This window comes from Pelodiscus sinensis, chromosome 2 (assembly GCF_052426305.1).
Source record: "Pelodiscus sinensis isolate ZL-2025 chromosome 2, ASM5242630v1, whole genome shotgun sequence".
Lineage (NCBI taxonomy): Eukaryota > Metazoa > Chordata > Testudines > Trionychidae > Pelodiscus > Pelodiscus sinensis.
This window is the reverse complement of record NC_143053.1, coordinates 218011125-218026964: the sequence shown is the minus strand read 5'-3', so window position 1 is coordinate 218026964 and position 15840 is coordinate 218011125. Positions and strand designations below refer to the sequence as shown.

Here is a 15840-nt window from a genome sequence, read left to right as displayed (position 1 = left end):
TAGATGCGTTAGTTCGAACTAGCTTAGTTCGAATTAACTAATTCGAACTAAGTTAGTTCGAACTAGCGCTGTAGTGTAGACGTACCCCAGGAGATGTCAAAGCTAAGAGAACTCGCGCTTTTTTCTTTAACTATTGAAAAGCAGCCCAGAGTTACCCCCTGCTTAAATTCTAGAATCAGCCCTGAAAAAACTGGATGAAGAAAAATGTTGGACAATGCTCATTTTTTTCACTGATGTAATTTCACTCTAAGATTCTATAGTTTAGAAAGATCGAGGCATTAAGTACAGAAGAAACTGTAGACGTGTTGAGCTTGTTCTAAGCCAAGTGTAAATGCCATGTGACCCTCATAGCAAAATGGTACTTGCACTTGAGCCATAGAGAATGGAAATAATTTTTTGAATAGTGTTGTATTTAACAGGAATTCCCACCTTTGAAATATATTTCAAATTAATTGAACTAGCTAATACCCTTTTCAACTTCAAAAGATTATCAAATGTGGATAAGTAGAGAAGTTGGTGTTTTATCTGAAAGTATATTATTTGCTGTTGAATATTCTTGCTAAAGATTGCTCATATGGGGGAGAAAGTGATAACGTGTACTGTTTCTTTAAATCTGTAATGGATAGGAAGAAAGGGATGTTTGGACATTGTCTAAGCCAGTAATACTCAGACCTCAGTGGGTTCAGGAGTCAAATGAGCAATCACCATTACCAAAAAGAGCCAGGCTACGTCTACACTGGCCCCTTTTCCGGAAGGGGCATGTTAATTTCAGCTATCGTAATAGGGAAATCCGCGGGGGATTTAAATATCCCCCGCGGCATTTAAATAAAAATGTCCGCCGCTTTTTTCCGGCTTTTAGAAAAGCCGGAAAAGAGCGTCTACACTGGCCCCGATCCTCCGGAAAAAGTGCCCTTTTCCGGAGGATCTTATTCCTTCAAAGCTTTGAAGTAGGAATAAGATCCTCCGGAAAAGGGCACTTTTTCCAGAGGATCGGGGCCAGTGTAGACGCTCTTTTCCGGCTTTTCTAAAAGCCGGAAAAAAGCGGCGGACATTTTTATTTAAATGCCGCGGGGGATATTTAAATCCCCCGCGGATTTCCCTATTACAATAGCTGAAATTAACATGCCCCTTCCGGAAAAGGGGCCAGTGTAGACGTAGCCCCACTGTAATATGAACTTACTATTTCAGTTACTATCTACTATATATCTGAGAGAGTTTGTCTGTCCATCTGTCCATCTGTTTATTAAAAAACTCCTCCTAAATGGTAAGAGCATGGAACACCAAATTAAATATACAGCTTCCTCTTATCATAAATTAAAGCAACAGAAGTGTTTGGTTGTGCCAGGAAAATGGAATGTGCCTGGAATGGGATTCTTTGTGATAAAACCAAACAGAAAACAGACAGAATCACCAAATCAAGTGCAGCCCTCCAAATTGACATAACTGAATGAATGTTGAAAAAGGACTCGGGAAGGGCAGAGGTTCTGGTCAGGCATTCAAAGTGCCACCTCTGCCCATTGGCTGCAGCACAGAGCTGCCAGAGCAGCTCCATTCTGAGCTGCTGGGGGGCTGTGCCTCTCCCCACCACCCAGTTGTGGTAGCTCTGTGCTGGGGCCAGAGAAGGAGGTGCCACATCTGCTCCATGCTGGGGCCAGAGGAAGGAGCACCTTTCCCCCAGCCACGGGACCTAACCCAGAACTATCCCAGAGCTGCCACTGTTGGGGGACAGGTGGTCCTTCTGTGGCTCCCACCCAGCCTAACCTGAAACTCCCCCAGACAGGGGGTATGCACCCATCTCCTAGCTATGCCCGCTGATGATGCAATTCTCACCTGACCTCAAGGTGCTGTGAAGAGAGAGGGCTGAGCTAGTCCTTTCTCCCCAGGGCAGCCTGCATACTGAACCCCTCATGCACAGCCCCACCCCATAGCAATGATTTACATGAAGCATGTACATTTTCATTTTATTTTCCAAAAACCAAAAATTAATTGAGTTCAGGACCTCCTCATGCTCTCCACTAATCTCATAGCTGTTAGCCCGAAAGCCTTGTCCCCAACATTTTTTTCCATCTGGGACACCATTCAGATATCTCTTCTGCATTGACACTGTATCTTATTTAAAATACTTTTGAAATTACATAATAACCTTCATGCCTGTTCTTTTACAATTCTTTTATTTTTCTTCCATTGTTATTTATGTCTGCAGTGATATTGCTTACGTGCTTGAAACATTTTGTATCTCAGTTTGTGTCACTGTCAATATAAAGAATAAAAGTGATTAGTGAATACTTTATAAAGCAGAGTAAATAGGTTAAGTTACACCTGCCACATTTGCTTTAAAATATGTTTTGTTGATTCTAGTGTCTTGTAAAAATGTGTAATGCTGCATTTTTTTGTTGTTGTTTTCTCTTAAAGGAAATCATTGTAAGCTTGGTGTTTTGGAAATATGGAATCAATCTCTATGATGGGAAGTCCTAAGAATCTCAATGAAACCTTTTTACCAAATGGTATTAATGGTATCAAGGATGCCAGTAAGATCACAATTGGCATTATCGGAAGCGGAGACTTTGCCAAGTCCTTGACCATTAGGCTTGTAAAATGTGGGTATCATGTAGTCATAGGAAGCAGAAACCCTAAATTTGCTTCTGAGTTCTTCCCACACGTGGTTGATGTTACTCACCATGAAGATGCTGTAGCAAAAACTAACATCATTTTTGTTGCCATACACAGAGAACATTATGCCTCTTTGTGGGACCTCAAGCATTTACTTGTAGGTAAAATCCTTGTAGATGTGAGCAACAATATGAGAGTGGATCAGTATCCAGAATCCAATGCAGAGTATTTGGCCTCCCTATTCCCAGAATCTCTGGTTGTAAAAGGATTTAATGTCATCTCAGCTTGGGCACTGCAGTTAGGACCAAAGGATGCGAGCAGACAGGTATGTTTTGTGTTTGATTATATTTAGTGTATGTGCAGGATGAAAACTACAGTAACTGTAATAACTCCTCCCTGGTGTCAGCTGTCAGAACCAACACTGTGTTTTCCCAAAAACATTATTTTCAAAAAAAATTTCTTGACATCTAAACAATGCAAGAAGACACATTTCCTGTAATTCTTTGTTTTAGGTGTTAGTGATAGTATCAACTGTTGAACAGAAATCATGGGAAGTAAGTGGATGATCTAATCTGCTGTACGTTGAGAAAGATTGTGTGTCTGTCCATTTGTCTGCGAGTCTGTTCAATAAATCCTCCTAAACAGTAAGAGCTAGGACCACCACATTTGGTATGCAGCTTCCTTTTATCATAACTTTTATCATAACCATGCCCTCACTGCCCCAGCTCATCCCAGAGACCCACCACCCTGGCAGCATAGCCCCCGCCACCCTAGCCAGCCCTGTGTAGCTGCCACATGGACAGTGTGGTCCCCACTGCTCCAGTCCTGCTCGGAGCCCCTTTTCACTCTCCAGCCCTGACTCCTGCATCCCCCATACCTCCAGCCCCCTGCCCAGATCCCCCTCCTAAGGACCCAAGCAATGCTGAGCCAAGTGCTAGTTTAAAATTAAACAAAAGGTCTAGAAAACATGACCTATGAGGGAAGACTGAAAGAACTGGGCTTGTTTAGTTTAGAAAAGAGAAGACTGAGAGGGGACATGATAGCAGCTTTCAAGTATCTAAAAGGGTGTTATAAGGAAGAGAGAGAAAAATTGTTCTCTTTGGCCTCTGAGGATAGGACAATAAGCAACGAGCTTAAATTGCAGCAAGAGAGGTTTAGATTGGACATCAGGAAAAACTTCCTTCCTATCAGGCTGGCTAAACACTGGAATAAATTGCCGAGGGGGGTTGTGGAATCTCCATCACTAGAGATATTTAAGAGCAGGTTAGACAGACACCTGTCAGGGATGATCTAGACAGTGCTTGGTCCTGCTGTGAGGGCAAAAGACTGGACTCGATGACCACTCGCGGTCCCTTCCAGTTCTAGTGTTCTATGATTCTATTAAAGTAATTCACTTTCAAGATGGCAGCATGGATGTAAAAGCCATAGGCATTGTCTTGTAATACGAGGTGTAACAGTTAATCCAAACTAAGGATTTAGTTCAGATTAACTTTAAACTGCCGCATGAAGCCACGGGCAGTTCGTTTGAACTAAGGGGGATTTAAAAATGGCGGCCGGACAGGAACATGCAAATAAAGCCCAGGATATTTAAATCCCGGGATTCATTTGCAACTCTGGTTGCCTGATTTGCCTACCCACCTCGAATTAACAAGCTAGCGTAGACATACCCTAACCTGGCACAGCACCAAGAGCCAATATTGAGTTTCTGAATCTGTAATTTAGAAAACAACCATCTATCAATTTTTCAGCTGAGTAAATTGATATAGAATCAGTGTAGTATCATTTTTACAGAGACACTTTTCAGAGTGGAACTGTGCTGTAGGTCAAAGTTGCACTCAAAGCCGATCATCAATGGGTTAATAAGATGATCAGATGTCATCATGATGGAGAAATTATATGACTGTAGGTAACAAAGGAGCAAAATCTAGCTCATTGTTTATATTGTGTAACAGCACACTTTTTAAAATATAATGAAGTAGCCTTGGTTCTTGTTCTATTTTTTTTTCTTTAATATCTTACTAAGCCATCCATCCCTACATTTTTAGGAACCTGAGCTGTGAAATACACTCAAATTATTATAGAAAGTCTGATTAGTTAAAAAATTGAGATCATGTGAGTTTTCTGCTTTGGTTTGGTTTGATTTGTTTTTTTATTTGTTTGTTTTTGGGGTGGGGTTTTTTGTTTGTTTGGGGTGTTTTGGTGTGTATGTGTGTGTGTGTGTGTGTGTGTGTGTGTGTGTGTGTGTGTGTGTGTGTGTTATTGCACCTGTGCTAGGCCATTGGGAAAGCTTTCTGTATTTTTAAGTGACTCATTAATTTCTAACATGATTTTAGCTTTAGCCCAAAGTTCATTTTAACCCTATTGTCATTTTAATGTTGTGAATACTAGGCATCTTGAAGCCAGTTTATATTAAATCAGATGATACATAGTCTTTTTGTTTAGATTAAACACCAAGGTGTTCATTTTTCATATTTTGATCTTGGCCTGAGTTGTTCATAGGTTAATTTTTCTGTTTCAGTTGATGTGCTGGTGAGGATGGCTAGTCTAGATCTTCATACTGTTACTTCCACCTGGCAGCCTGGAAATTGTTGATTATCTTTAAAGGCTTCTCTGTGACTTCAAATAATCAATTTGATTTTTCCAACAGGTCTTTATATGCGGTAACAATGTTCAAGCTCGCCATCAAGTTATTGAACTTGCCCGACAGCTAAATTTTATTCCCATTGATTTGGGGGCATTGTCTTCTTCAAAGGAGATTGAAAACTTACCTCTGCGACTGTTCACACTGTGGAAGGGGCCAGTAGTGGTGGCTGTTAGTCTGGCTACTTTTTTCTTCATCTATTCTTTCATCAGAGATATAATACATCCATACGTGAGAAACCAGCAGAGTGACTTTTACAAGATTCCCATTGAGATTGTGAACAAGACTTTACCAGTTGTTGCTATTACTTTGCTGTCTCTGGTGTATTTATCAGGACTCCTGGCAGCTGCTTATCAACTTTATTATGGCACTAAGTATAGGCGACTTCCTCCCTGGCTGGAAAGTTGGTTACAGTGTAGGAAACAGCTTGGACTACTCAGTTTTTTCTTTGCTACGGTGCACGTGGCTTACAGCCTCTGCTTACCTATGCGGAGGTCAGAACGATACTTATTTCTTAATATGGCTTATCAGCAGGTAAGGAATGTACCATTTTTTATCTAATGACAGAAGAGTGAGTCAGAATTCCCTGATTGTATTTATATGACATTTATCAATATCTTTGAATACAATTTCAATGGAAATATTTTGGGGCTACATTGTGACTGCCTATTGGCCTATGGGGAAGAAGTACCAGGAGTCCCCTACCTTGTGGCAAGCCTCAGATGGGGTCAGCCACGATCAAGTTTCTACAGTAGGAGGAATCCAGCATTTCTTTCCTTCATTTATTACCCACCAGCAATGTTCCTTCTAATTTTTTCCATCCATGGGTGAAATAAATTTTGTTATGTGCACTGAGGCATGTACACCACCAGTAGAAACATATGCTGCGGGTTGTGGGCGCTTTGCTAATCAGCTGGGTGGCACTTGAATCTCTCCTTGGTGGCTGCCCAAGCACTCAGCTTACAGGGAATAATGCCCACTCGGCATGAACATTAACCGGGTGGGTGGCAGGATAATGGCAAAATTAGAAAAGCACTGTAAGTGTCTGTCATCTTTGGATATAAGAGCTGAATGATAACTCAGAAGAAAGCTAAAAAGATCTAGCAAGTTGTTTTCATCTCTCTGGTTCCCAAGGGCACATCTATACAGCAACATTATTTTGAAGTAACTAGTGTTATTTCGAAATAACTTAGTCCGCGTCTACATAGCAGGCAATTATTTCGAAATAATGTCAAAATACTTTCAAGCTGGAAGACTTCTTACTCCAACTCCTGTAACCCTCATTGTATGAGGAGTAAGGGAAGTCGGAGGAAAAGTGCTCTATTTCCAAATACATGCTGTATAGATGCTCCCAATTTCAAAATAAGCTATTTTGAAATAGCTACACAATTGACGTAGCTCAATTTGCGTAACTTATTTCGAGTTAAGCCCTGCTGTGTAGACAGATTGCATGTGTTTTGGTCAGAAATATAGATATGTGTTGCTGAAAAGGCTTTTAAGGGTAGTCACACCAATATACAAACTATACACAGGATCTCTCACTGCATCACTGAAATGCAGATATCTTTGGGCAGAGGTGTGCCAGCTGTTTAATACCATGCCATAGCACTACACAACACTAACACAGCAAAATCCTAAGGAAATGTGTGTTCCTACTAGGAAAAATGAAGACTCTGCGTAACTTCACAGGCCAGTGTTAAAAAAATATTTTGTTTACAGGAAATTCTTGCTTTTCAATAGTTACTGGCAGGAGACATTGACTCAGAGTTCTGAGCAGCAGTTGGTTTTAAGTCAAAACAATTCCAGACAAAACAATCATCCTACACAGAAAGGTCTGCTTTTCCTAACCAAGCTGTCAGTGAGGTGTCTGTTTTCTGCTTCTACATTAGCATTTCATAAAGCAGGTTAGCTATCCAGCGTATGAAATCTGCAGAGAAGAGGGTCAATGCAGGAAGAAGCACTAGCTAGGCAAATCATACCATAATAATGGAACAAAATAAATGGGAACTTTAAAGACACAGGTGAATCCGGAGTGGCTATTTTGCTTCTTGATTGTTCAGAGACATTTCTCTGCCCCAAGCAGGCAGCTAAATCTGAAGACTTAGGCAGGAAGTGCCTGCAGTATCTCACATGGCACTGAAGGGGGAAGTACAAAGCAGTCCCGCCTCCCACTGATGAACACAGACTTTAGTAAGGAACCCTAATTGTTTAGCTTTACATACTTGTCAAAGGACTTGCTAGTACCTTTTGAAGAAGTTCTCATATCTTCTATAGTAATGTGAAAATCTCACGTCAGTATCAATGGTGGCCCATTGCAAGAATTGGCATGTACCGTAAAATTTCGAATATAATGCGCACTTTTTTCCCGTTTTTTTTAGCATCAAAATCGGGGTGCGCATTATTTATAGGAGGTTTTCTTTTAAAGTTTTAAACTCACCCTCAGCAGGCACGAGCTGGGCGGGGGGAAGGGGAGCCAGGCACATGCTGGGCTGGGGGAGGGGCCGGCAGACACAAGCTCGGCGTGCCAGCAGCTGGGCAGGGAAGACCCCCCCGGCAGGCACGAGCTCAGCGCACAGACAGCTGGGTGGGGAAGGCTCCCCTGGGAGGTGCAAGCTCAGTGTGCTGGCAGCTGAGTGGGGGACACTCCCCCGGCAGGCACGAGCTCAGCGTGCCTGCAGCTGGGCAGGGGAGACACCCCCTGGCAGGCACAACTTTGGCACGTGGACAGCTGGGCAGGGGAGGCTCCCCCAGCAGGTGTGAGCTCAGCTGGGCAGGGCGCCCCCCCCTCAGCAGGCACGAGCTCAGCTCGTGCGTGAGCTCAGCTGGGCAGGGGCCCCCGTGACAGGCACAAGCCCCTTCCTTCCTATGCATACTGTAAAATCTCGAGTATAATGGGGGTGCGCATTATAGATAAGAGTTTAGTTTATTCAAGAATTCTGACTTTTAAAAGGCAGATGCACATTATACGTAGGTACGCATTATACTTGAGATTTTACGGTAATTACAGATTTGCTAAACCCCAGGGAATTGGAAATCTGTAAGATTTAATTGAGTGTACAAGTGACTTGACAATTGAAGTAAATTGTTTCTTTCCTGTCATGAGGATGTCCAAGTTCATCCATCTTCCTTATGTCCGACATTAGAAACAGAAGAGACAGAGTAATTTTAGAATCAGCACAAGGAGTTGAAGCAATAAAAGGAAGTGATGATAATTTATTTTTTAAATTAAACAAAATAAAGACAACTGCAGACCCATCCATTTTATCATGTAGAACATAAATTGCTGATGCCTGAAAAGTGTAGGTATTTTGTGTAACAATGTGGATAATCTCTTCTGATTTCATCAGGTAATTTCTATAAACAAGCAGCACCTAATCAGTCAAGAATCACCTCTCATTTTTGTCACTGTTTCAACATATTTTTCAATCTAATATGTATCCAGAACTAGCAGTGATGGCACAGATAGTTTTTTTTCTCTAAGACATGAAGAAATCTCTAAAATACAGGCAGTCCCTGAGTTACGCGGCTCCGACTTACGTCGGATCTGCAGTTACGAACGGGGTTGCTGCTCGTCTCCCTGGTCTGCTGGAGACCAGCAGACCAGGGAGACAGGAAGCAAAGCCTCTGAGGACGCCGGCAGCGGGACAGCCGCGGCACATCTGGGCTGTCCGCTGCCCGCGTGCTCCGCGGCTTTGCTCCACGTCTCCCCAGACCAGGAAGCCCGAGGCAGACGGGCTTCCTGGAATCAGCCGCTGATCAGTTTCAGCAGCAGCTGACTTGGGGACGCCTGGGGTTCTTAAGTTGAATCTGTATGTACATCGGAACTGGCGTCCAGATTCAGCCTGTTGAAACTGATCAGAGGCTGATTCCAGGAAGCCCGGGGCAGAGCAACTCTGCCTCGGGCTTCCTGTAGTCAGCCGCTGGTCAGTTTCAGCAGCGGCTGAATCTGGACGCCAGTTCCGACTTACATACAGATTCAACTTAAGAACAAACCTACAGTCCCTATCTTGTACGTAACCCGGGGACTGCCTGTAGTTGGCTACTTTTATATTGGCTTCAGATCTGTTTTCTTACAAAACTCAGACTGGAGGCTGTTACTCATCACAAGAGCTTTTGTAGATTCCATGTAATATTCTGGAAAAATAAAAGGCATCTTTTCTGTTCTCTTCTCAGGTTCATGCAAATGTGGAAAATTCTTGGAATGAGGAAGAAGTATGGCGAGTTGAAATGTATATCTCCTTTGGAATAATGAGCCTTGGCTTGCTTTCTTTATTGGCGGTTACTTCCATCCCTTCAGTAAATAGTGCCTTAAACTGGAGGGAATTCAGTTTTATTCAGGTGTGTCTTCTTTGTTTGTTTATGTTAATACGGAATTGTTACTAAGAATGCATTTTAATTATTTTGAATTACGTTTGTTATAGGATGAAAAATTAGGGAGGAGGGGTTTCCTCTGAAAAGTGACTAAAAATTACATCTTCTTACTCAATGGAGAGAGAGCCTCTTAGAGTTGGGCAGGAAATGGTTTTCCTGTCCCACTACCATTTTCAGGCATAGTGGTGATTACCTTTAAATAACTCCTTTTACTCCCTTGCATTTGTCCTGATACGTTGTAGAGAGCAATCATATCTCCTCTAATGGGACACACATGTAATACATCATTTTTACTTAAATAATTCGGGCTTTGTAAATTATAGCCATTTTAAGGGAAGTGACAGAATATTAAGTGCATTTATCAAGTTTTCTGTATGTGGTGGGATTCTTTCTCTGTCTTTGGGTATGTCTACACTGCATTCCTCTTTCGAGAGAGGAATGCAAATGCAGCTGAGCGAAATTGCAAATGAAGCGCTGATTTTAATTTCCTGTGCTTCATTTTCATAATGGCATCCAGGAACTTTTTCGAAATACCCTATTTTGAAAAAAACCTGAAGTCTAGTTGGGGTTATTTCGGGAAAAAAAAGTCTTTTGAAATAACCCTACTCTTTAAAAAATGACGTTTAAGGGTTATTTCTTTGTTTCATAATCGCTGGCCTTACAAAGGTTACTTTACCAAAGAAAATTACATTGGCATTTTCGATATAACCAGATAATCCTGTGGTAAGTGTGCCAATGCTGGAGATGATGGGCAGTCCAGGATTACCAGGTTTGTGTATACGGCCCATCATCTCTAGCATTGGCACACTTACCACAGGATTATCTGGCTATATCGACTCCCTCCTCAGACCCTATGCTACTAGCACTCCTAGCTACCTCCGCAATACCACTGACTTCCTGAGGAAATTCCAAAACATCAATAATCTACCTGAAAATACCATCCTAGCAACCATGGATGTAAAGCCCTTTACACCAACATTCCACACAAAGACGGATTACAGGCCATCAGGAACACCATCCCCGATAACAACACTGCACACCTGATTACAGAGCTCTGCGACTTCGTCCTCACCCACAACTACTTCCAATTCAGAAACAATTTCTATCTCCAAGCAGCAGCACAGCCATGGGCACTCGCATGGCACCACAATATGCCAACCTCTTTATGGATGACCTTGAACAACGTTTCTTCAGCTCTCGCCCCCTAACATCCATACTTTACTTATGCTACATGGATGACATCTTCATCATATGGACCCACGGTAAAGATACTCTTGAAGATTTCCACAAGGATTTCAACAACTTCTACCTTACTGTCAACCTCAGCCTGGACCAGTCCACAAGGGAAATCCATTTCTTGGACACTACAGTACAGTTAAATAATGGACAAATTTCCACCACCCTATATCGGAAATCTATCAACTGTTACACTTACCTTCATGCTTCCAGCTTCCATCCCAGACACATTTTTCAGTCGACTGTATACAGCCAAGCCCTACTATGCAACCGGATTTGCTCCGATCCCACAGACAGAGACAGTCACCTACAGTATCTTTACAGAGCATTCCTGAAACTGAAATACCCACCTGGGGAAGTGAAAAAACAAATTGACAGAGCCAAAAAAATACCCAGACATGAACTACTTCAAGACAGACCCAAAAGAGAAAATAGCAGAACTCCTCTTGTTGTTAACTACAGTCCACAGCTCAGACCCCTCCAACGCATTATACACAATCTATAACCCATCTTGGAAAATGATCCCTCTCTCTCAGAGGCCATAGGAGAAAAACCTATTCTTGCTTACAGACAAGCCCCTAACCTGAAACAAATTCTTTCTGGTAACCATGCCACACAACCACATCATAAACCTCCAGGAATCCAGCCCTGCAACCAAAAAAGATGCCAACTCTGCCCACATATCTACAATGGCGAATTCATCACTGGTGCAAACAACATAAGCCAAAAAATCAAACGGTCATTTGACTGTACATCCACTAATTTGATCTATGCCATCAAATGCCTGCAGGGCCCCTCTGCTATATATATTGGACAAACTGGACAGTCTCTGCAGGAAAGAATCAATGGATATACATAAGGAAATATACAAAAGCCTGTTGATGAGCATTTCAGCTTGCCTAACCACAATCTGACAGACCTGTCAGTAGCTGTCTTGTTACAAACCAGCTCTACAAGCCAAATACACAGAGAAGCCCTGGAATCCCAGTTCATCCACAAATTCAATTCACATGCTAATGGACTCAATCGTGATATGGGCTGGTGGGGACTCTACCTACTTAATAACCACTGAAGGTGCTAACAGCTCCCTGAGTGGTATCCTTCCTGTTTTAGGAATCTATCTATTGTCTTTGATTTTTATCTGCTTAGGTTTAAGTACCCATTCTCCAGATACTTAATGATGCTCTGTTTCCCACCATCCTCCCTTTTTCTTTCTCACCCCCCTCCCCTTCACCTCTCCTATTTATTTTGAATTTTCATATCCCCAACTCATAACTCAGGTCATCTGAAGAAGTGGGCTGTGTTCATGATACCATTTGCATGTTTCGTTAGTCTATAAAGTGCTACCAGACCATTTGTTGTTTTTTTCTGTAACAGACTAACTCAGCTACCCCCTGAAGCTCCTTACTCTTCTTGTCCTTAGTAGAGTAATGGGATTGACCAGAGAGTAATCTGTGATCTCTTTGACAGGTCTTCATCAGACCTGCTAAATCAACTGCCAATGCATCAGTCTCAGAGTGTTGATCCCCACGATAATGTACATATAGTCATTAGACACACTTTTCAGGAGTAAGTCATGTGTTTGTTATTGTGCTATATAAATAACAAACAGAATAATGCACAAGCCTAGACTTTAAGAAGAGCAGCCTTTTTCTGGATAGGGTTCTGGTACAAAAGAGAGGAGATTAAAGAGGCATGTAAACTCAGAAGAAGCGGCGAGGAGTCCTGTGGCACCTTGTAGACTAACCAAAGTGTTGGAGCATAAGCTTTCATGGGCAAAGACCCACTTCGTCAGATGCATGTAGTGGAAATTTCCAGAGGCAGGTATAAACTCAGAAGAAAAACCCATACTCTGCTCCTTATGTGGTTGTTGGTTGTCAGATTTTTCTTTTTTGGGTGAAACAGTAACAATGTCCTCTCAAATCTTAGTCTCCTGATGGTGTTTAAATAAAACTAAGCTTTCTCTTCTTAAAGAAAGAGAAACATCTGTAAATCATTTCATTATCTCTGATTTTCTCCAATAATTGTTATATTGTATTATCCATAACTGATCCTGCTGAATAAATGAGTGGTCAGCTTCATGGCATTGTCCTATGCTTACAGTGGTGTAACAACATTGATTTCATTGGAGTCACACCAGCATAGAACTGGAACAATAAAACAGTGAATCAGGCCCAAGTTTTTATTTGTCATCTGAATTTCTTTCCGGAATATCAGGCAAGATCCCGCATGTGCCAATTTATGCCAGATAGGATCTGGCTTGTATTGTGCAATGTCCTGGGGATTTTTGTTTTGTTCTTTTTTAACAAAATGATGTAGTACATATAAAAATGCCAACACAACTCTGGAAACCATCGTGTTTACTTGAAAAAAATAAGGCATAGAAAATTACAGCTTGCTAGTTACAAAAATCTGTTACCTTCCTCAAAAGGCTGACAAAAATATTTCCCTTTTTTGTATCACTGAATCTTTTTTACCTTTCACCCTTTGGGCTGTAGTTTTCTTTAATGACAGGAAAGATATTAGGCGTGTCTCTATCTATTTTTACTTTTACCAAGAGAAAAAAATCTTGGTAGCCAGTTTTGATGATTCTTCCACTAAATATTTCCCCACTGAGTGAGATATTACATCAGTTTTGGTAGTGAAGCATTTCCCATCATTTGATAAGGACTACAGTTAAAAGCACTGCTGTCATTTTAAGGTCTTTTGGGATATTCTAGAATGAAGGCTAATGCTTTTTACTTGTAGTCTGCATAATTGTACTTTGTTGATATTTTTGTTTTACCTAGTTCCACAGATTTAAGATTAGGTTTGGATTGTAGTCCCTGCACTCTGAGTATTCCCATTGTCAGGGAAGAGATGGGGGAGAGGTGAGGAGTAGTCCAAGTCTTGATTCCACTGTCTGACCAGTAGAACTGTGCCATTGTGATGGGGAAGCAAGCAGCACCCTTTAAGGGTGTCACAGTTTACTCCTTTCTCCCTGTAAAAGCAATGGGGGTTGGGGAGCTTCTTTCCAGGGCGCTTCCTGCATAGCTACGCTGCTTGATACTCATGGCTGAGCAAATTAGCCATGTTCTCTCATTTAGCACACTGGGTAACTGAATCAGATATCACAGTACCAGTTTTACTCTTACATAACTCCAATGACTTCTTTATTCACCCCTGAAACTCAGCTGTCTTTATGTTTTAAAATCAGATTTTAGATTTTGAGTAGTTTGTATGTTTTACATGTTTGAGGACCTGCTAACCTTTTAAAGTAGAGCAAGCCTCCACGCCTGTGGAAGCCAAGAGGGATGGGATGTAAATCAATGTAGAATTTAGACCTTAATTTTCATCACATTAAGATAATGTGTACTTTGAGATTTTTTTAAATACAGTTGAACCTGGCTGACATGTTGAAGTGGTATATTATGTTTATCTGATAACGAAGGATCAGAATTTAACTTTTGTTTCTTTTCCCTGTTTTGTTATTTTTCCAAAGTCTACACTAGGATATGTCGCACTGCTCATAAGTACTTTCCATGTGTTAATTTATGGGTGGAAAAGAGCCTTTGAAGAAGAATACTACAGGTTTTATACACCACCAAACTTTGTTCTTGCCCTTGTTTTGCCTTCTGTTGTAATTGTAGGTAAGATCATTTTACTTTTTCCATGTATAAGCAGGAAACTGAGAAGAATCAGAAGAGGATGGGAAAAAAGCCAAGTTATGGAAGAAACAGGTGGGACTGTTCCACATCTCTCACCAGAAAGGATTACAGTGATGTGATGGTAGAATATCATCCATTAGCATTGCTAAAATTGTCACTGTGTTTTTTTTGTTTGTTTGTTATAAAACTTGTGTTTTGAGGAGTTTATATAATTCACATGTAAAAGTTGCTATGGACTTTCTTGGCATAATGGTACAAGCTCTTAGCCAAGGAATAAGTAATGTATTTTTCTTCAGAAAACTGTAAAAAAATCACTTCAGTTTTAAGTTACAAGAGGGCAAACAATGTGAAAACAGGATTTTTTAATGCTACTTTGCACAACTGTATCACAAAAATAGTAGTTTTTTAATTAAAACCAAATGTTCAGACAGCATTTCTTTGACTGATAGCACTTCCAGAGAGTGCTTCTTTTATGAAAACCACCTTTTTTCAGTTTTTTCAGAGTATAGAGTAAGGGATTTTAATGATTTAATGAAATAAACATGTTTTGAAATAGCTACGATTAGATTTTTAATGGTTGAAATTATTTATTGCATGTGTACATTACACTTATTTGTGTATCTCAACAAGAAATTTGAACCAAATATGATTTGAATATGATAAAAATTTTCAGTTGCACAGTCAAATTGTGCCTATTTAACCAAACTGATTTAAAAGTGTTGCATGTGGTTTTAGACCTCCGGAAATCCTCCGGAAAAGGGATGCAGATTAGACACTTCGGAATTGCAAATCCGAGGGGGATTTAAATATCCCCCCGCGACATTTGCATTTACATGGCTGCCGCTTTTTTCCGGCTTGGGGATAAGCCGGAGAAAAGCGCCAGTCTAGACGTGATTCTCCGGAAAACAAGCCCTTTTCCGGAGGATTTCTTATTCCTACTTTCAAGTACTTTCAAGTATGAATAAGAAATCCTCCGGAAAAGGGCTTATTTTCCAGAGAATCGCGACTAGACTGGCACTTTTCTCCGGCTTATCCCCAAGCCGGAAAAAAGCGGCAGCCATGTAAATGCAAATGCCGCGGGGGGGTATTTAAATCCCCCGCAGATTTGCAATTCTGAAGTGTCTAATCTGCATCCCTTTTCCGGAAAAGGGGTGCAGTGTAGAAACAGCCATAATGTTCACTAACATTAATAAGTTATGCAGTGAAAATCCACACCAAAAGTACAAGGACTTACATAAATTTGTGCAATCAACTAATGGTCATTGTAAAAATATAACATGCCAAAAATATTTTAAAAAATTAAAGTTGGGAGAAATTTGCAATATGAAATACAAC

The 15840-nt window shown here is 41.1% G+C and overlaps 1 protein-coding gene across 6 annotated transcripts in view; it reads left to right on the top strand.

Moving 5' to 3' along the window:
* Positions 1 to 15280, top strand: part of STEAP2 (STEAP2 metalloreductase) — a 37347-nt gene extending 22067 nt beyond the window's left edge. For 5 of the 6 annotated variants that reach the window (XM_075922406.2, XM_075922407.2, XM_075922405.2 and 2 more), the window contains 4 exons: positions 2413 to 2935; positions 5258 to 5785; positions 9425 to 9589; positions 14340 to 15280. In XM_075922406.2, the coding sequence (XP_075778521.1) occupies positions 2444 to 2935; positions 5258 to 5785; positions 9425 to 9589; positions 14340 to 14624 (1470 nt within the window). In that variant the 5' untranslated portion in view covers positions 2413 to 2443 and the 3' untranslated portion in view covers positions 14625 to 15280. Of the gene's footprint in view, positions 1 to 2412; positions 2936 to 5257; positions 5786 to 9424; positions 9590 to 10568 lie in introns of all 6 variants that reach the window. The other variant, XM_075922409.2, reaches the window with a different exon arrangement.
* The last annotated feature ends 560 nt before the right edge of the window (positions 15281 to 15840 follow it).